The sequence below is a fragment of the Lemur catta genome, chromosome 1 (assembly GCF_020740605.2).
Source record: "Lemur catta isolate mLemCat1 chromosome 1, mLemCat1.pri, whole genome shotgun sequence".
NCBI lineage: Eukaryota > Metazoa > Chordata > Mammalia > Primates > Lemuridae > Lemur > Lemur catta.
The window spans coordinates 223,030,901-223,053,051 of record NC_059128.1 but is presented as its reverse complement, the minus strand read 5'-3'; the positions used below and the strand labels follow the sequence as shown (position 1 = coordinate 223,053,051).

General features: G+C 39.0%; 1 protein-coding gene across 7 annotated transcripts in view; it reads right to left on the bottom strand.

Moving 5' to 3' along the window:
* Positions 1-22,151, bottom strand: part of HSPBAP1 (HSPB1 associated protein 1) — a 51,232-nt gene that overhangs the window by 6,077 nt on the left and 23,004 nt on the right. For 5 of the 7 annotated variants that reach the window (XM_045540138.1, XM_045540137.1, XM_045540140.1 and 2 more), the window contains 3 exons: positions 11,047-11,183; positions 7,753-7,924; positions 4,778-4,861 (listed from right to left, as the gene is read on the bottom strand). In XM_045540138.1, coding sequence (XP_045396094.1) covers positions 4,778-4,861; positions 7,753-7,924; positions 11,047-11,183 — 393 coding nt within the window. The remainder of the gene's footprint in view (positions 1-4,777; positions 4,862-7,752; positions 7,925-11,046; positions 11,184-22,151) is intronic. The other 2 variants (XM_045540139.1, XM_045540144.1) reach the window with 2 other exon arrangements.

Genomic DNA, 22,151 nt, shown 5'->3' with positions numbered 1-22,151 from the left:
GTTACTAAGATCTATGATAAGAACAAGACGTGTATCCATGAAATTATGAAGAAGGAAAAAGAAATTTGTGCTAGTTTTGCTGTCACACCTTAAGCTACAAAATTTACAGCCACACTGCATGTTAAGTGCTTAGTTAAGATGGAAAGGGCATTCAATTTGTGGGTGGAGACATGAACAGAAAAGTGTTCCAATTGATGGCAATCGGGTTTAGTACTACCCTTGGTTTCAGATATCCACTGGAGGGGTCCTGGAACATATCCCCTGAGGATAAGGAGGGACTGTTGTATTTAGGAATAAACTTTAGAATCTGCAAAGCTTATCTGAGGAAAACTTTAAACACCCCTGTAATAAATAAAAAAACAAAACAAAACACTAAACTTGAATGAGTGGAAAAGCATCTTGTTCTTGGACAGGAGAATTCAACATCATAAATCTCATAAAATCTAATATGGATTGAATAAAAATATCAATAAGTCCTTTTCCTAAAGCTACATAAACTGATTTTAAAGATCACATGAAAAAATAAATGCAAGAATAGGCAGAGAAACACTGCAAAAGAAGAGCAATGAGAAAAGTTAGCCCTAGGCCGGGCGCGGTGGCTCACGCCTGTAATCCTAGCTCTGGGAGGCCGAGGCGGGTGGATCGCTCGAGGTCAGGAGTTCGAGACCAGCCTGAGCAAGAGTGAGACCCTGTCTCTACTAAAAATAGAAAGAAATTATCTGGCCAACTAAAAATATATATACAAAAAAAAATTAGCCGGGCATGGTGGCTCATGCCTGTAGTCCCAGCTACTCGGGAGGCTGAGGCAGTAGGATCGCTTAAGCCCAGGAGTCTGAGGTTGCTGTGAGCTAGGCTGATGCCACGGCACTCACTTTAGCCCGGGCAACAAAGTGAGACTCTGTCTCAAAAAAAAAAAAAAAAAAAAAAAAAAAAAAAGAAAAGTTAGCCCTACCGATATTAAAAACATACTATAAGACCTCTCTAAATAAACAGGCAGAAAGACCAACCAACAAGATAGATCCCCACATGTATAGACATCTAGTATATGATTAAACTAGACATTTCAAATCACTGGGGAAAAAACAGACTGTAAAATAAATGATGTTCCTGGCAATGCTATTACCATATAGGAAAAGATAAAATTAGATCTCAACCTTCCACCGTATACTTAAAAACCTCCAAATGGATAAGAGATCTAAATGCAAAAAACATGAAACAATCTAAATTTCTAAAAGGACACATTGGTGAATTCCTTTATAACCTGGAAAAGGTCAAATGACCTTGGTTTTCTAATTATGACTCAAAAACCAAAACAATGAAGTTCAACAACACATTCTATTGGTGGGGCTGTGAAAGAAACAAGCACTCTTATATTACTGATGGAAATGCAAAACAGAGTAATTACAATGAAATAGAATTTGGCAAACCTAACAAAATTAAAGATGCATTTCCCCTACAACTTGGCAGACCTACTCTTAAGAATCTCCCCCAAAGACACACTTCAACAAATATAAAACAACATACGCACAAGGTTATTCACTGGCATTATTTACAATTACAAAAGACTGGAAACAACCCAAACATCCATCCATCCATGGGGAAACTACTGAATAACAGTGGGGCACCCATATAATAGGATACTATATATTCGTTGAAGAAAAAATGAAGATTTTCCATACTATTATGTAGTGAAATTCATTTAACAATTTATTGTTAAATGACACAAGCAAGGTACAGAACACTATAGTTTATTACTCTTTGTGGAATAAAAGAGAGGAAATAAAATATATATATTTAACATATAAAGATGCAAATAAGTATGTATTTATATACTTATTTACATATATAAATGTATGTGTTCATTTACTTATTTATATAATGTATTAATATATGTTTACAAAAAAAGACATACTGGAATGATAAACCAGAAATGAATAAAAATGGATCCCTATAGACGCTGGAAAAAATGGAGTGGATGGAACAGGGATGACAGGGAGACTTCTGTGACCATACCTTTTAATATAGTTTTGACAAGTTAAATGCCTTGAATACAAACTGAAACAAATGAACTTAACTGAATATCAGATTAGTAACATAACCACCAATGAAAAGAATTCCTTCACAAGGAATTCTGAACAAACCACTTTGCACCCCCTTAGTGAGATACAGTCTAATAGTCTAATAATAAAAAGAATTGCAAAGAAATCTTAAATTTTACTTGTAAGCTTTTATGGTTAGTAGTAATATTAGTATTGGAATTTTGGAACTGTAAACTTGACATCTTAAAAAATATATTGCGGGATAAAGCAAATAAGTTAATATGTTACTGTCATTAAGGATCCAGATTTTCAACGTAAGAGATAAAAATACAGAAACAAATCCTATAATGAATTTGCATTAGAAATGTATCAGTATTTATTTATGTCACAGTCTAGCTGCATCACTCAAAGAGCTTAGAAACAAAGACACCCCAATGGCAATGAACAGCCTTTGAGCCCAGATCTCAGTTTCTAAATACCATTCCCCACTAAAAGTAAACATGGCTACCTGGAGAAATGACTGGCTTCCAAATGTGGAGCAGGAAAAGTATAAGGGGATCCTGGGATATCTTCTTGTGTCAGAAAGCAAGGATATACTCAAACACTCATTAATGGGTGCATATCAAAAGGGCATACACCTGCTTGAAGGAGTTTCACTAAAAGCACAGATGAGACCCAAATTCAAAATTATCTTGGCAAGCGGGAATGCTCAACCAAATCAACACATGTTGAAAATTAATAGGGATGACCATAAAGGACTGGATTTAGACTTAAAATCAGCTTTACAGGATAGTATAGGATAGCGGACAACCTGACATGACAGCAGATCATGTGAAAAGCAGCATGGGCATTTTAGAGCTAAATATGAAACTAAAGTGACATAAAATTACTAAAAAAGCTAATGCAATATTACAAGCAGCACTGAAAAACTTTAGATTTTAAGTCATGTGAGGCAGAAGACTTATACTCTCTTATATAAATGAGGCCCACTGGTATTCAGTTTTAGGAGCTATCTATTGAGTGTTATTCTTGACATAATAGCTCTCTTCCTCCTCCTCATAGCAATTTCTACTTTTTAAACACTTTCCATATGTCAAGCACTAATATTTAATATTAATACATGCTTTTATATGTGTTGCCACATTTAAGCTTTACAATACCCTACTGAGATGGATTCAATTATAATCCTCAGGCCAGACATGGTGGCTCATGCCTGTAATCCTAGCACTTTGGCAGGCCAAGGTGGGAGGACTGCTTGAAGCCAGGAGTTCAAGAGCAGCCTGAGCAACATACCAAGACCCTGTCTCTATAAAAAATATTAACAGAAAAATTAGCCAGGCACGGTGGCTCGAAACTGTAGTCCCAGCTACTCAGGAGGCTGAAGCAGGAGGATCATTTGAGTCCAGGTGTTGGAGGTTGCAGTGAGCTATGATTGACACCACTGCACTCTACCCCAGGCAATAGAGTGTCTCAAAAAAAATTATTTAATATAATCCTCATTTTACAAGTAAGGAAACTGAGGCTTGATGAGGTTAAGTAACCATCTAGGTCAGACCGCTAACAAAGGTAACCTGTGACTTAAAACTGCCTGATTCCAATGTCTATGACCAGAATGCTAATGACTCTGGGGAAAAAAAATCATACAAAAACATATTGTTAAAGAAAGCAGAGGTTTTGAGCTTGGAAGAAGAAAAGATTACGGAAACACTTGGAGGGTGAATTCAAATATTTTATTAATAAAAAGATGATGGTTCCACTGTTGCATAAGGAATGAGCTTCTTTGGGAAGTGGAACATATGACAGGACTATTGTAGATATGATTTTGGCATTGGGAGTGGAAGTAGACTCCATGGACTCTACCTTGACATCTGTTCCAACTCCAGTTCAGCATGCTACAAGCACAATTTCTCACTGTGAGGGTACTGATCTCTCATCATATCTCTCACCTAAGTCTGAAGGGCTACACCTCTTCTCTTCTCTAAGCCAAAGCAATACAGCTTCCTGTTACCATATTCCTTATGTTCCACTGATTCCAAAGCTTTTCCCATTACCAAAGGATAGGAAAAACCGGACTGAGGGTAGGATGTGGCTGCCAAAGAGAGCAGAGAGATGCAACCTAGGCTTCGGGTCAGGGAGAGCAGAGATGCAGTCAGGGCTTCTGGTTAAAGAGAGAGCATAGATGCAATTAAGGCCTCAGGCTGAACAGACAGACTTGAGCACAATGGGAAGCTACTGTAATTGTCAAATAGAGCAGGAACCAGGATTAAACACAGCATATTGGAGGGAAAACGCCTCTGGCAGAAATGAAATGATAAATGCACTGAAAGACTCTGCTTTGAGAAAATGTAGAAGCCAAGACTGAGAATTCTGCAATTAGTGATGACTCTGAACCAAGAAGTGGGTATTTCCTGCCCAGATGGTGTGGGATGGGACTAGCAATGTGGGACAGCCAGGTCCAAGATAATTTTCCTAAAAACACTGTTCAAGGGAGAGGACCCTGCACTTCAACATCAGGGCCCACTGTGTGTCCCTAAAAGACAGAGAGCAGCACATCACTAAAATTCCCATTTTCAACTTAAACATCCATCAACAGAGGAGATAGAATACATAAATTATAGCACACTACAACAAAAAATCCTGGAGTGTTACTTAAAAACATTAATCACCAAGTTGTATGGACTAGCTTTTATATCTTTTAAAAGCAGGGATTACACTTATTTAAAAAAATTAAGAAGTACCAGCTCAATCCATGAGTTTATACTGACAGTGACAGGATCAATGGATTCTACATAATGCCACCAGTGTCTGGGAACAAACAGAACCTGAAACCAAAGAAAAAATGGTTAGCACAAGAAAAAGACATTTCATTTTTATGTCTGAATCAGATCCTAACTGAGGTTGCTAGGAAAAAGACAGGAATACAAACAAATTCACAATAATATTGCTGAAGGAAAGGGAAAGAAGAAAAAAAAAACTCCCACAATCCTTTTTTCTTTTTATTCTTTTTATTCTATTGACAAGTTTGCATGTTCTACAAAGCATATTGCCAGCTTCTCAACTCTCCTTAATTCTGGGCCTTCTCTATCCACATATAAATCTTAGTACTTGATTCTGAGATTCTAATTTTTCCTCCTTTCCATCATAAAACAGTTGCATGCGTTTTGGCAAAGGGCATAAGAATATAGGACATAGTTTCTGTTCTCTCACAGTCCAAAATCTAGCCAAGGAGAAGACAATGTTTAGAAAGGTGGCATTATATAGGGGGTAAATTAGAGGACATTTGGTGATTGAGAACTTCAGTGGGAAAAGCCAGCATGAACTAGGGAGGTCGGGGCAGCCTGCATGGAGGAAGTGTGGTTTGACCCAGGGCTAGGAGAGAATTTAGACAGAGAAGAATGAGGACATGCCAGGCAGGAGAAGTGGCACATGCAGAGGAGGTAGGACTGTTGAGGGATAGTAAGTAGGTCAGTCTTACTACTGCAGAGGGAGTAACAGGAGATAAGGCAGGAGAATTAGGGTAGGGCCAGTGGAGGATGACCTTGAATTCAGAATAAGAATCTGGATTTTATCTTGTAGGCATTAGGAGCTGCTGAGAAATGCTGAGTAGAGGGGTGGTTAAAACAGTGGTACTAAGAGTCTGGGATGGACAGGAGATTCTTGCAATGGGCCACTTAGTAAATGTCAAGATGTGAACAGGAAGGTATACTAAACAAAAGCAACAACCAGAGTCAAGAAGGATGGCATGCATCCAGACTTAGTATGAGATTTCCCATGGAAAGCTAAGGAGAGCAAATGGAGCCGATCTGAAGTTTATGGGCTTTAGATTTAGGAAACTATCGGCATTGCTATGAATAAAGCAGGACTGGGAGATGGCAGGAGAGTTCTTTTTAAGGCAACCGGGAACTAACGGGCCACCAGATTTAGTCATTAGGAAGTCATGAATGTCTTATCATATAGTATAGTTTTAGTAAAGTGGTGAGAAAGAGCTGGGTTATGGTGAATTAAGGAACAGATAAGATGTAAGGAAAATGGATGCAAAAGACAAAACTACTTATTCAAATTTGGATATTAGGCCGGGCGCGGTGGCTCACGCCTGTAATCCTAGCCCTCTGGGAGGCCGAGGCTGGTGGATCGCTCGAGGTCACGAGTTCGAGACCAGCCTGAGCAAGACCCCATCTCTACTAGAAATAGAAATAAATTATCTGGACAACTAAAAATATATATAGAAAAAATTAGCCGGGCATGGTGGCGCATGCCTGTAGTCCCAGCTACTTGGGAGGCTGAGGCAGTAGGATCGCTTAAGCCCAGGAGTTTGAGGTTGCTGTGAGCTAGGCTGACGCCACGGCACTCACTCTAGCCCGGGCAACAAAGTGAGACTCTGTCTCAAAAAAAAAAAAAAAAAAAAAGACAATAGAAAATGAATTGGCAACCACTACACACCCACTAGAATGGCTGTAAGTATAATGACAAAAAAGGAAAATAAGTTGTTGTGGACTATGTGAAGAAACTGGAACCCTCATACAATGCTGGTGGGAATGTAAAATGGTATAGCTGCTATGGAAAAAAGTTTGGCAGTTCCTCAAAAGGTTAAACAGAGTTACTATATGACCCAGTAATTCCTTTCCTAGGTTTATACCCAAGAAAACTGAAAACATATGTTCATATAAAACTGGTACATGAATGTTCACAGCAGCATTATTCATACTAGTGAAAAAGTGGAAACCCAAATGTCCATCAGCTGATGAATGGATAAACAAAATGTAGTATATCCATAAAATGGAACACTATTCAACCATAAGAAGAAATGCATAACGTTCTATAACTGGATGACCCTTGAAAACATTATGTTATGTGAAAGAAATCAGACACAAAAGGCAACGTATTGTAATGTTGCACTTATGTCCAGAATAGGTAAATCTATAGGGACAGAAGATAGAATAGTGGTTGTCGGGGCTGGGGGGAAGGTCAATGCGGAGTGACTGCTAATGGGTTAAGGCAACTTGGTCAAGTGAAATTACCTGAGTTGGCAGTACTTGAGTGTGAAGAAAGCAGGAACAGAGCCAGTGAGAAAGGCACAATGGAGGGAAGACAGGCAGAGGAGGGGGATAATCTAGGGAATAAAGTCTACTTAAGGGACCAAGAAAATCTTTCAAATTGTTAATAAAATGTCAGACAGCAAGTGCCAATGTTATAAAAAGAATTTTCCTCACTAAGTACAACACCTTTGCAAATGTTTCTTAGTAAGTTATCTAAGAAAGCAAAATTCATTCTTGTTTAAAAGCAAATAATTCTCAGCTCCTTCTGCCGCTATTGGCCTGGATGCATTCTGACCTACGTTTATGTATATGGGCTCGGTTCCTTCATAGTTGAACAGATATCAACTATGAATATACATTCCAGAGATGCTCAAGTACTCATGCCTTAAACATTTTCCCTTAACCTGAATAAAATGCCTTTGTAGGCTCTTGTCTTCCTCCAAAGTCCATTCTCCTCTTTACCAGCAGGAGGAGCTGTGTTCCCTCCTCCCATCCATGTGTACCTCTGAAGCCTACAGCTGGGGAAGCGACCTTCCAGTAGCAAAGCAGAGGGAAAGAAACCATTCTCATTTGTTTTGGGAGGCAGGGGAGAGGGGGGAGCACATAGCATAAGGACTTGAGAGAGTTACAGCTGTGGTATCCACTGACAGGTTATTAATGTTTTAAAGCCCCAGTACCTGTCCTGGGCTCAGCGTGACCGTATGTCTTTGAGCTTTCCGGAACTGAGGAAAACGCTTTAAATCAGGATTGACAACATTGATTTTACTGAACACACTAGATTCTTCATAAGGAATTCTAGTTGGATAAAGGAAAGGAGTATCTTCTGGAGGAAAGAGATGCCATCTTTTCCTAATTAAAAAAATAAGATGTAAGTTAGTACTCTGAACTTGAGACAAAATATGTAAGAAGGCAGCAGCTAAGAGTTCATTTTTACTAATTTAAATTCAATCCTAAAGGAATACAGGTACCATCTCAATGGTCACCTGGCCTGTCACTCAAGGTTAGCATCCCCTCTGCAGACACCTGGTAGAAGGCAGAGCAGCGACTAGTGAATATCTCATGACCTCCTGCGGCAGCCCCTTTAGTTGCTAAGACAGGATCTAGTTTGTAAGATCATTCTTTCTCATCACAAATCAAAGTCTGCCTCCTCATAAATCATTTCTATCTTGGATTCTAGAGCTACCCAGAATAACTTCCACTTTCAAATATCTATTTTCTTATCTTATCCAGAGCGAATACCCATAGTTCATCCACCAAATGTTTTCAGACCTCTCTCGGTTTTGGCTACAAATTCCTTCAGTTAAACATTTGTTAAGTTAACCCCTTAAGCTAGAGACATACACAAATAATGCCACATAACTAAAAAGTAGTATAATATAGGAATTTTCGAAAAGAGAAAACTGTAAAACATTTCACTTAAAACATTTTTGAAAAGTGGAGGTAATAAATCTTAACTCACAAAGCACCAGACACATCCATACTTTATGCCAATAGAGGGAGGCCATCTGAGGCAAAAAGGGGACAAATGTGAGAAAAGAAGAAAGAGACAAAAAGACAAATACATAGATGGGGAAGCAGAGAGAAAAAGAATGAAAATCTGGTTCTGAGAAAAGAAGCCCTGAGGTCCTCTAGCGACCCCTTGCCGTTGTGACAATGGGGCTATGAGGACCGAATTGGGAAGCAGTGGCTGCTGTTTTCAAACCAAGAAGTATATACTATAGTCTTATTTTGCTTTGGAAATTTGAAGGTTTTACAGGTATAATGAAATGCTTTACTTTTCAGAAAGTCATTTTGGAGCTATAAAGGCAAGCTTATCCATTTCCATAGTCATCAGCTTAAAAACCATTGAAGTTCAAAACCTGTTTGCTTCATCTGAAAGCTTTGAAATGATAAAACTGCTCCATTCCACTGTATCTATGACGAGTGTGGACGCCGTTTTTGATATTGAGTATGCTTAGAATGTTACAGCTGGAAGGGCTCTGAAGAGATCATCAATCTATTATAATTTCATTTTCAAAGTAGTTGCAGAGAGACCCAGTGCTTTGCTCTGGGCCACTCACTGGGCTAGTGGTTAGTGGCAGAACCAGAACTAGGTCGCAGATCTTCTGGATTCTCCAGATCCCAAATCCTTCCTGTGCACCATAGCAGTATTTCCCAAAGGAATCGCCATAATGATAACCATCCATCCAATCTGCTTTGCTTGGCTTAAAAGGTAATATACACATCCTTCTTTCAGAAAAGGTACTCAATCATCATGTCATTCCCTGCTCAAAAAACCTCTCATGGTTTTGCATGCTGAGAAAACAGAGACTAAGCAGTGTTTTCCTGGGAGGCCAGACCCTCAGGCTCTAACCTGTCTTTCCGGCCCAATCCCTCTGTCTCCAGTGCAAAATACCGGACAGCTCACAGGGACCTATATACACCCCATACTTTCCCAGGGTTCCTCTGCCCCTCCCATCTGTGTCTTTGAACACTTATATCCATCCTTCAAAGCCCACCACAAATGGCAGCTCCTCTATGAAATCTTCCCTAGTCTTTCTAACAGGAATACCATCTTCTGCTTTTCAGTTCCAGAGCTCTGTGAAACATTCCTCTAGACTAGAGCGTGTGCATTCTGCCTTACATCACAGCTATCTGTGGGCTTGCCTGCACTCTAGATGTAAGATCTCTCAGTGTAGACAGTGTCTTACTCCTTCATCCCGTCACCTACTATAATACAGGGTACTACACAGAAGGCTACTCAGTGGATAATTATTTATTGAAGTTATTTTTATTACTCCAGAGCCATACGAGTCCAGAAAATATGTTCTATTACAAAGTTAAAAACTATATGAACTTTGTATCATAGAAAGAACTCAGGGTTGTTGGTTTTTTTAATGTTTTTCCCACTTGAATTTCTTTGGCTTATTTCCCAATTCAGAATACACGGAAAGCAGCTACTTAAAATGATGCCTCTCTTAGCAAGTTGAAGGCATCACACTGTCAACTCCACAAGGGCAGAGACCAAGCAGATTTGGTTCACTGTTGCATTCACAGCATGTAGCAATGTACCTGAGACATTCTAAGCCCTTTAATAAAGAATGGATGAATCAAAGAGCAGACTTTTACCATTCTGTAATTTTCAGAGTTCTTTACATGTGAAATGTATTGACATTGTGATTGTTTCTCTTGAATCCACTCATAATCCTTCAAGGGTCTGAGAACTTGCACATTGCCATTTCTGCTTTTCCATCTGTACTGCCCTGTAAATGTCCCAAACTGCCAGGAGAGAAGACTGGGGCATCATGAATTAGGGGAAAATAAGTCCGTGCATACATCTGAGTACATCTTCCAAGTAGCACAAACACTTAGACTCTCTCACATGACTCTAGAAACCAGGTATATCAAAAGAATTACCTGACTTAGCCGTTATGTCTCTTATGGTCCACAGGTAGATGGAGATATTAATAAAAATTAGCCTAAGGTGACAATATACTGTACTGTGCCTACAGGTAGGCACAAACTAAAATTTAGAGTTGAAAGGGTCCAGTATTTTTCAAACCAGGCTCCCTGCCATCCTTTCAGGGGATTGAGGATAATAGCAAAGCCTCTTCCTTTCAACACACTGCTCTGCTCTTATTTATTTAGATTTGAAGAAAGGTGTTCCTGCTTTTAAATAAAAGTTTGGCAACTACGAATGTCAACAAACAAATAAACAAAAAACTAAACAGTCTAGCTAAACTGGGAGTGGAACCCCGGAGTTCTAGGATCAGCTCTCCAAAGACCATCCTGATCACGGCTGAGAGACACACATGGAAACCACCATTTCAACTGTTCTCACTTCACAAAGGAGGAACCAGAACTAGAGGTTAAGTGGTCTGCTCTGGTCATGAGGCAGGCTGACAGGATGGGGCAAGTCTTGGGGTCCTGCTGCCTACCCAGCACTCATTCCTCTTCCTGTTCTCTCCACCCCTCCCCCCCACGCACATTACCTTCCTTGTACCTGGAATACTAAGTTGCAACCATAGGAGTCCAGATGACAGGGTGTATGGGATCCCAGGGAGCCAATCCACAATGTACTTTCTTGTCCATTTCTTCCAGGAAACCCAAAGTCAGACCATCTCACATCCTGTTTTGAAATAAAGTTACAGTCCATCAAGAACCAACCAACTCCTCTGCACCATAGTGTTGCACATTTTCACTTGCATATCTGTTTTCTGGCACTTGCAATATTCTCTTATTAAAAGATGCTACAGATGAAGAGGTTGGGTTTCCAGGGCAGTTCAAGAAATCTTTTTAGCCAATTATGTACCTGAGGAGCCTCACTAATAGTACTCATTCAACAAATACGTACTGACTACAACATGCCAGGCACTGTTCTGGTAGCTTGTGATGAATTTATGAACAAAACAGACAATAATGCCTGCCCAGATCAAGGTTACATTTTAAAGGCTGGATAAAGAAAATAAACAACAGACATAATTATGCAAATATCTAAGGGAAGACTGAATACAGTGGAAACAGCATTATTTCAAATATCTCTGAAACTTAGGAAGTCAAAAAGCCATATTCCCTCTGCAGTGTAGATATTTGTGGCACAAACAACTTACTAACTTTTGATACTTCAATGACTAAATAAAAGAAGCTTTCTCCTAAGTTAGTGGAGTTATTTAAAAGTATCAGTGCTGGAGTCTTTGCTTATACCTACTCAGTGTCTCCAAGTGGGGGGGGGCACAATGTATCTTTTGAAATACATATCCATAGATGAACTTCGCTATTACTCACCAAAGTCATAAATTCCTTAAATGCTATGAATTTTAGAACACAGACAGCATAGTGCTCTGGACTCGGACTCTCCTTATGCCTGGTTCTGGGGACAGACTCTGCCTAAGTTAACTACTGGGAAGAGCCTATACTTATAAGCCAATAGTGCACTTGCAGCACAGAAAAACAGGGTCAGATGTAAACCCAAATCAATGGGATTAAAAATATTTATACGCTAGAAAAGAAAAAGAACATACTAGTGAAGCAGGCACAAAAGGTTTACTTTATTTCTATTTTAATCATGAATTTTTCCTTTGAGTTGTAAAAAACAAAACCAAAAAAAACCGACTTCTATGTGCAGACCATGGTTTTAAATGCTGACACTGCTTTTATCAGTATCTGCAATCTAAATTTTCTATTTTTAGAGGCAAACCATTAACAGCTGTATTCAAAGAGAAAGAGGACTTTAAAAGACATTTAATGGATGGTTTTGAGGAAGACTAGAAAGCATTTTCATTTTTGTTCTGAGTGATGAAAATAGCTGAATACATGCACATAACAATGTCTGTCACAGAAGAGTGAGTTTTTGCAGGGTCAGCACCATTGTAAATGCATATGGCTCACAAGCAGCAGTTCCAGAGGGTGGCAAAAATGATGTTTCCTCTGGATACAGCCTATAAGCTCCATGCAGGGAGCTTACCTCTGTATTCTCAATACCTAAAACATAGTACTTGGCTCAGGGCCAGAGCGTGGAAATATTTTGGCTGCTTGGGAGGGAAAGAAGAATCTGTTCACTTATCACAGGTAATTAGCTCAGGCCAACATTTCTGAGCATCTACTATTTACCTGGTATGATGCTGGCTGTTGGAAATACAATTTACCACACCTCAGTCTGAAGAATTTAACTAAAGGTAACTCAAAGACATTCAGTATCAAAAGGAAAAAAGGAAGATCTGCCTTAGCTACGAAGAAAAGAGTTTAAGTGATTCTTAATCTTAAAGATACATCCCTTTGGGAATCTAATAAATGCCAATGCCCTTCTCCTCAGAGAAATGCACACACACACACACTCACACACACACACACACACACACACACACAGTTTCACATATACTTTCAAGGAGCTAATAGGCTGACCCCAGGTGGAAAACTCTGTTCTAGAGCCCTGCTTCAGAAAGAATCCCAGCAGGAAGATTTTTCTACAGGGGTTGGAGGGGGGAGGGTGTTACTGTGTAATAAACTGAGGAGAGGCTTCCCTGACTTCTTGTCTGGCACAGTAACGACTTAAAAAGCAAAATTATTAGTATTTTGGAATGATTAGATCAGGTGGTGATCTAAACTACCGAAACTTCAGCTGCAAACTGGCTGGGAGCCCCAGAAACAGTCTACACAGAACCTTGTATCCACGGGATTGCAACATTCCATGACTAGGATACCATACTAATGCACTGTCAGACAGCACTGTATTTTAAGCAGCTGAATTATACCAAAGCTAATATTAGGGCTCCCTGTCTTTTTCTTACAGACTGTTGCCTACCATGTCTCTTCAGCCTCGCTTTATAAGTAGATTTTAGGAAATAGCCCTGGGACCTTACATTCATTCCTCTTCAATTTAATTTTGTGGGGTTTTGCCTGATGGTTCACAATGTTTGCATGACTCCCAAGCCTTCATCTCCAGTTCTAACTTCTCTCCTATTCATGACTAAATGTGTATTTTCAAGTGCTAACAAGTTATCGCTACCTAGTTATTGAATCCTTACAGTTGACCAGGACTTGACCCTAACATTTTATATGTAGCATCTCATTTAATCCTTGTGAGATTGAAGGTAGTTATGTCCATTTTACATATGCAGAAACTAAGGGATAATACTATCCTCTTGATATTACTGTAAAAAAAAATGTAGAGGCATTTTGGTTGTCACAAATAATAAGAAGGGTGCTACAGGTATTAAGTGGATGGAGGCCAGGGATGCAGCTCAACACAACAAAAAAAGGTATTGAATCTTACACAATTTTCACAACACTGAAAAATCTGTTCTTAGTTATCTAAGACTAGAACTCTATTTCGCATATCATCAAAGTATTTTTTTGCATGGCTTTAATATATACTGAAATTTCTAGAAACATAATTACTGAGTAAGTCATGGGAAGATTGTACTTTGTGTTTTTGCAGCTTTCCCAAGACATGTCTTGCAGCTTTACCAAAATGTCCACCATCTGGAAAAATTAAGTCACCGACCGCACTGAAACTCATGACATTTGGGTCAGCAATATACACACCCGTATCAGCCTGAACTTCTACTGGCATTATTTATGGTGACTCTACATGTATTAATATATATACAAATATACTTATTTAGCCCTTATCTCCAAATGTTAAATATAAAATGTTAGAAATATTCAATGGAATTTTGTCTTAATTCTTTTAAATTGAACATTTTCCTACAGATGCAAGCATCTGATCAGTTGTCTTCTCATGTAGTTGTGCTTGGATATTTACATATTAAAATACATAATTGTTTAAATTCTCCCATATTTTATGGCTTAGGAATTTTAACGGTTTAAAAAAATGAATTACCTTACGTGTGAAGGTAATTATATCACCTACAAACTATATTTCAGAACAGTAACAGGGATGCAGAATCTGGGATCTGATCTGAGAACCACTGCTATACCATTTCTGCAGCTTTTCCAGTGTGGGCCACATACCTCCTACCTTTGTTCCTGCCATTGCCTCTAGCTGGCTGGTCTTCTCATTGCCCCAATTCATATTTCTCACACCCTAATTCATATTTCTCATTCAAGACCCAATTTAAATGTCACTTCTTTGAATGCTTCTATTCCTTCCAATGCAAAGTTGGACATTCTCTCTACCACACCCCAAAGCACTCTGCGCATTCTTTGCCTCTAACCCATTCTCCTCCCAGCAGCAACAGTGATCTTCCTCAAATCTAACTCATGTCATTCTCTTGCTATGCATGTAGGATTAAATCTGAACGCCCTCTACCATGGGCCTCCATGGCCAGACTCTCTCACCCCTCTAACATCTCTAGCCCTCTCCATCTCATTGGGTGGGCTCCAGTCACACTGGCCTTCTTTCTCTTTTTTCAAAAAAGCAAACTTTTCCCTTCTACATGGCCTTTGCACATGCTATTCATTCTTCTTAGGAAGCTCTTAAAACCTCTCTTCACATGGCTGGCTTCTCATATTTTAGGTATTAGCTTCAATATCACCTTTCTCAGAAAAGGCTTCCCAATTCACCCTATTTAAAGTAAGTCCTTCTCCTGTTACTCTTGATTTGGGTCCATTTTCGTTTACTTCATAACACTATGACAACTGACCTTTACTTGTCTGACTCACTTTGTCTGTCTTCTCCACTAGAATACATGTTCCCTGAAGAGAAGAGAGCATGGCTGTCTGTGACTCTCTAGCCCTAGCAAATGCCTGAAAAACTGGCACTCAATCAATGATTGTGGAATGAATACTCAAACTGTGCAGTTATCTTTTCTGTTCTGTTGCCCAGGCTGGAGTACAATGCCATGCTGAGAGCTCACTGTAACCTCAAACTCCTGGGCTCAAGCAATCTTCCTGCCTCAGCCTCCCAAGTAGCTGGGACCACAGGTGCACGCCACCATGCCCAGCTAATTTTTTTTGTTTTTTTTTTTTAGTAGAGACAGGGTATCCCTCTGGCTCAGGCTGGTCTCAAACTCCTAATCTCAAGCGATCCTCCTGCCTCAGCCTCCCAGAGTGCTAGGATTACAGACGTGAGCCACCACGCCTGGCCATATTTTCTGTCTTTTGAATGCTTAACCACCTCAGTTACTCTAGTGACCAGCACAGTCCATAGCACGCAGCAGAACTTGAATCTAGTTTCTGCATTTATCTATCCGTGGCTTTGGCATTCATGTTTTTTATTGGCTAGAACACTTATTACTCTGTTTTGCTTCTGGAATTTTATTCTGGGCAAATATATAATAGCTCTGGTGGGTATGACTGTAGGGTTTCTTGGCCTTGGTCACAAGACTTACGCCAATGCTCAAGTTTAAACAATTCACCTAACAAACAGTGACTGACAACAGCCATCTGGGATAAAACTAGCAGAGAACTTAGAAAGCCCCCTCAGGGTCTGCAATAAGAGGAGTATCCCAGATCACAGTGTGCATCTAAATTAGTTTCTGGATTAAACTGAATGTGGCATCCATTCAAAATGATGATATATTAGTTTTTGGAGGTCAGCTTAATCTTATACCTGGATTTGACTACTCATTATGTTTTCTAGTGTGGTCATTGAGAACTTACACATCAAAATGTTATTTTATTATAAATTACTTCATTTATTCTCCTTTAAATTACAGTGGAGACATTTTAATGATTTTTAAAAATTACATATGTAGGTAATTATAGCGCCTACAAACTGCATTTCAGGCTCATAAAGGGAATGTAGGATCTTGGAGTTGAGAATCACTGCCATACCACATCTACTTGAATCAACACATACTGACTGATTACATGTGACATGTTAACCAAGGACTGAAATTCAAAAAAGTATAAGACACAAATGCCTCTATTATTGAGAACTTTACAATCTCGTTGCAGACACCAACCTGAAATAACAAATTACCAAAAAAAAAAAAAAAAAATGCCCGAGGGCAGTTTCCATCACTATTGCATGACTGCACAATAAATTGCATAACTGCACAACAAATTAAGAGGTCAAGAATGGCTGAAATTTGGTTTTGCCTTTCTCTATCTTAGTCCCTCAGCAAGGAACCAATGCATTAGTACTTAATAAGGAGATCTGAACTTTGTTTCTTTACCTCCCTCTGCTTCAGGGAGAAGGACAATAGACTAACCAACTTAACCACTGAATAAAATGATTCAGCCATAGGGCCTCCCCTTGAAACTGCTTGCCCTATGGGTGCCTGAGAACTGCTATTTTTCTCTGATTTCAAACACCTCCCTCTCCTGGTGGGAAGGGAATTCTTAGCCATGCACTAAGAATGACCTGAGGACGATAGGACAGAGGGCAAGGCTCACCCTTGGAACCCTCCCTGCAATGTTGTAATTCTCGTAGTTCCTATAATTGCTGTATGTAGAGGCCCTAGAAATTGTACTCTGCTTTTACAATGTAAATCTTGCTTCAATTTTTCAATGAAAAATTTTCTGTAAACACTTTGGGGCAGGGGTAGGGAGAGTTCTATGGTTCCCCCCTCCTCTTCTCCCCTCCTTTTTCCATGAGCAGTGTGTGGCAGAAACTGCCCAACCTTCTTCCTGTTTAATCCCTGATTTCTTTCAGGAAGATAACATGCCCAGCTCAGAGACATCCACCTTCCAGGCTCCCTTGTGGCTAAGTGGGGGCATGAGACTGGATGCTGACCATTAAGCAGAAAGTGCTGGGTGGAACTACTGACAAACTGGCTTAAAAGGAAGACAGAGTTGAGAGTATACTTTTGCTCTTCTTCCTTCCTCCTTTCTGGTATACAGTGTGATACCTTGGAACACAAGATGGCTTTGAGGATGGAAACCACATACTGAAAAGGACAGAGCAGAAAGACAGGAAGAACCTGAGTTCTTCAAGTATGACAGAGCTTCCATTCCTGCCCTGGCCAGCCTATCTCCAGACTTTGCTTACGTGGGGACAAAAAAATCACCCTTGTGCATTTAGTAGGACTACTTCTATTCTGGGTTTTCTGTGCTAAGTAACTAATCTTACCCTACACTAACTCAGGAGGTTAACCCATGGAACCCTGTCTTTCCCTAATAATCCCATTCTATCAGAGCATTTACTCTGGTTTACACGTAGGCTAGTCCTAAATTGTATATCAGACAAATGTATCCCTGAAGAAATATTTCGGTAGACACTTTGGAGCAGGGATAGGGTGAGTCCTATGGTACCATTATTCCAGTATATTATCAAATCAATAAGCTCCCCAGGCTGGCCTGGAGAGCTGACCATGAAGATCAGCATTGTTACCCAAGGGGGGAAAAATGTTCTGAGTCCAAATGATTGATATACAAACAAAATGTGTAGATTACAAGCAATGGAAAGGACAAAAGACAACAAAAGAGAAACAAGAACCAGAAGGTCTGGATAACCAACTCTTTAATTAGAGAGTAAGACTAAATTTAATATGGTGGTACTAATATAGGGCTACAGTAATTTAGCAGTCCATTAAAAACTCTAGTGGATAGGGGCAGTTCTAAATGAAAATAAAATCACATACTACCCAGCACTTAAAGGAGTTAACCAGGAAATCAGTCCTGGTTTTTCATCCTCCTTTACCTCCAATCCCAATGGTCTCCTATCAGCCCCGCTTCCTAACTTCTTCCCAAAATCTATCTGGGAAGTTTCTCTGCAGTTTAAAGACACCTAAGAGAAGTGGGATGGAAATGACACACTGGTCATTTCAGTGTTTCAGGATAAGACTGAATGTAGCTTAGCTTCTGTATAGAATGAGCATTATAAGCAAAATTCATTGTTCACTCATAGTTAATAAAAGATGGGACAAATTGAAAACAGGCTGGCCAATGAAAATGACCTTTGTTTATAACAGAAAAATAGGGTAGATACTTTATTCTCCTCTTTCTTTGGATGGCCCTGCCTTGTCACAATGTTCTGAACACAATAAAAAAATGAGTATTCACAGGACAACAAAGTAGTTTTGTGCCATTTTTAAAGGTAAGAGTTAATATGGGAGATAATGCTAGAACACCAACATAATGGGATACTTGGAAACAGTATTTTTCCCACTACCTAATTTTCTTTTGGGATTAATTGTATTGAAGCAAAATTTATATACAATAAAATATACCCATTTTAGAGTACAGTTCAACAAATTTTGACAAATGCATACATCAGTGTAACCAGGATCAAGATGGAGAGCACTTCCATTACCCCAAAAAGCTCCCTCTTACTCCTGTGCAATCCTGTGCATCCCCAAACCCCCACCTCTATCCTCAGCCCCAAGCAACCACTGATCCACTTTCTGTTATCACAATATTTTCAAACTGGATTCCATTATGTATGCATAACAGCAATGAGGATCAGTATTAAAAATTCCTTAATTAAAAATGTCCCCAACATTTTAAACAACATTAAAGAGACTGAAACACTGGCTGTATTAAAAAAAAAATTTTTCAAGAAAATGTATATGCTTTAATGTTTTTGATAATATGCTATATTTTAAAATTGTATTATAACAATTTAAGTGACAAAATGAGTCAGAAACTTTACTGTACTATAATAAAATATTTTACATTCTTCTATCATAAGGCTTGTCAAGTTTCAATAAATTTAAAAAGATTTAAATCATACAAAGTATGTTTTCTGAACACAACAGAACTAAATTAAAAATCAATAACAGAGAGATAGCTGGAAAATCCCCAAATACTTGAAATTAAACATTATATTAATACTTCTAAATAATCAGTAAGTCAAAGAATAAATCACAAGGGAAATTAGAAAATATTTTGGGCTGGATACAGTGGCTCACACCTGTATCCAGCACTTTGGGAGGCTGAGGCAGGAGGATGATATGGGACCAGGGGTTTGAGACCAGCCTGGGCAACATAGCAAGACCTCATCTCTACAAAAATTAGCCAGATGTGGTAGTGCATACTTGTATTCCCAGCTATTTGGGAGCCTGAGGCAGAAGGATTGCTTGAGCCCAGGAGTCTGAGGTTGCAGTGAGCTATAATTGTGCCACTGCACTCCAGTTTAGGTGACAGAGTAAGACCCTGTCTTGACACCATACCCTCCCCACAACCCCCTACAATAAAAGCAAATATTTTGAACTGAATGAAAATGATTTTGGAAACTATATCTTGAAATACATAAGCTTGAAAGCTTCCTGATACCTAAAGACCTTTCTGATGAGAAAGGTGGTGATATTAATACACATGACTTCTAAGTAATGAAATGTATCAAGTATACTGAAATGTGTCAACATTTGGAAGATCTACATAACTCTGTAAACCAATATTTTCCAAATGGCCAACAAATGACATTACATAAAATCCATTCTGTGCAAGATAGACCAATGGATTTTACAATGAGTTCATTCATTATGGTTTCAGATTCTCTACTGCAACTAATGAACCTTTAAGAAACCACCCCTTGACAAGTTTGGAGTGGTTAAATCCACAATTATCTGAAAAGGCTGTTAAAATACTCTTTCCCTTTTTCAGCTGCATATGTGTGTGGGGCAAGATTTTCTTCCTATACTTCAAATAAACCAGTAAGTTGCATCAGCTTAAATGGAGAAGCAGATATGAGAATCCAGTTGTCTTCTGTACCCTATAAATATAACCATTGTGTACCTATAATAATTTAAAAAAAAATCCAGTTGTCTTCTACTGCCAGACATTAAAGAGATTTACAAAAACATAAACAATCCACCTTTCTAATGACATTTAAAAATTTTTGAATATAGTTATTTTCTTAAAAATATGTTATTTATGTTAACATAATAGGTTTATAATATTATTTTAAATGAATAAATATGTTTTAATGTTTAACAACCCACCATTTTATGACAGATATAGGAGAGCTTGAAATAGCAAGCAGTAAGACTTGGTGACTTAATGAATTACAGTGGAAAAGCAAAACAACAACTTAGGTACTTGTGATGTAAGATTTGGTGCCCAGAAAACATTGAGATAAAAGATGACATAATCTTAATGGAATTGGTTATTCACAGCAGAATTAATTGCCATAATGTGAGCTGACAGAAAACTCATTCAACTAAAAATATCAGATTTTATAAGGGCTCAATTAGAATTCCAGCATATTACCAAAAGGCTGCCTTTTATATTCACACTTAATGGACAGGTCACATGTCTGCCCAGTGCTGCCTTGCCTGGGATGGGACAAAACAACTGATGGGGTCAAATCAGAGATTCATCCAAGGCAGAGTGAGCCTAGACTCAGGATAGGGGAGGTCCTTAGTCCCATCTGCAGAGTCCCAACAGGACTGAATGTATTCGATCCCTCTGTAGCCACAGTAGGAGTTAAAGCTCCAGGGTAGTTAAAGCTCTGGAGGCAGACTGTTTGGATTATCCCCTTCTGAACTGTATAATCTTGCAAAAGGTTTACTGAACCTCTTTGTGTCTCATTTTCCTTAAAATGGGGATAATTAACTATAGAGTTACTTTGAGGTTTATAAATGTAAAGCACCCAGAGAAGTGCCAAGAACAAGTAAGTACTTGATAAATACCATTGCTACACAATGTTGTACATGAAATTTGGAGGAAAAAAGGACTAGTCTAATCTACGGAGTGGGGAGTGGAGAGTATGAGAAATCTAACAAAATACTAAAAAAGTTAACTATGAAATCTACAAGTTCCAGGATTAAAGAACCATAAAGTGATCACAACTAAGATTATAAGAAAAAACACCTACCTCAAAATTATTATTTAAAAATATGTAAATAGTAGATTTGGTATAGATTTTGCATTCAGAAGCATTTATTGAATGTTTTTAAAACCAATGCATGTCTTTCATGGCTTTGAGAATAAAAACATATCCTCAACTAACAATTATGGGGCAAGGCAGTATATTTTTCCTCTTTTTTTTTTTTTTAATAGAAAAGCAAAATTAAGCCAGGTATGGTGGCATGCACCTGTAGTCCCAGCTACTTGGAAAGCTGAGACAGGAGTATTGCTTGAGCCAAGGAGTTTGAGTCTAGCCTGGGCAACATAGCAAGACTCCATCTCTTAAAAAAAAATCAATAAAGGAAAGCTACAAAATATTGGTAGCTATATTAAAACAACTACATAAACAACAGCATTTACATCTTGACTCAAAGTAAAAAAGAAAAATATAAGCTGAATGGAAAACTACTCAGGAGCCAAAGAGCTATCAGCCTCTGCGAGAGCAAAGTCCAGAGAGGGGCGGTAGTACCAGGCTGGAGAGGAGCAGGGGGTGAACAGCCTGCAGTGATGGTGAAATTACTTCTCTGCACACAGCACTGGGGGCAGGATGAAGGACTGTGGAACCTGGGCCTGACTGGGGGCAAAGCGGAGTCATCCAAACAGCTTCCTGGGACTGCTCCCATTCCCACCTCACATCTAAGACACACGGAAACTAGAGCAGGGAGTTTGCAAAATCACCCCACAAAATAAACTGGCAGTTTGAAGCAGAAAACATTTGAAAGAAAAGAGGTAGTCTGGAAACTGTTGTCAGTTATGTCAACACATGGCAAAGAACTTCCATAATCTTACTTCTGCAAGTCATTCCCACAATTCTGCAGGGCTTCTACCATCAAACACAAGGAGCCAGTCTCAGGTCATAAACCACCAGTGAAAACAGCTGTCCTAAACCCTCAGAGCAGAA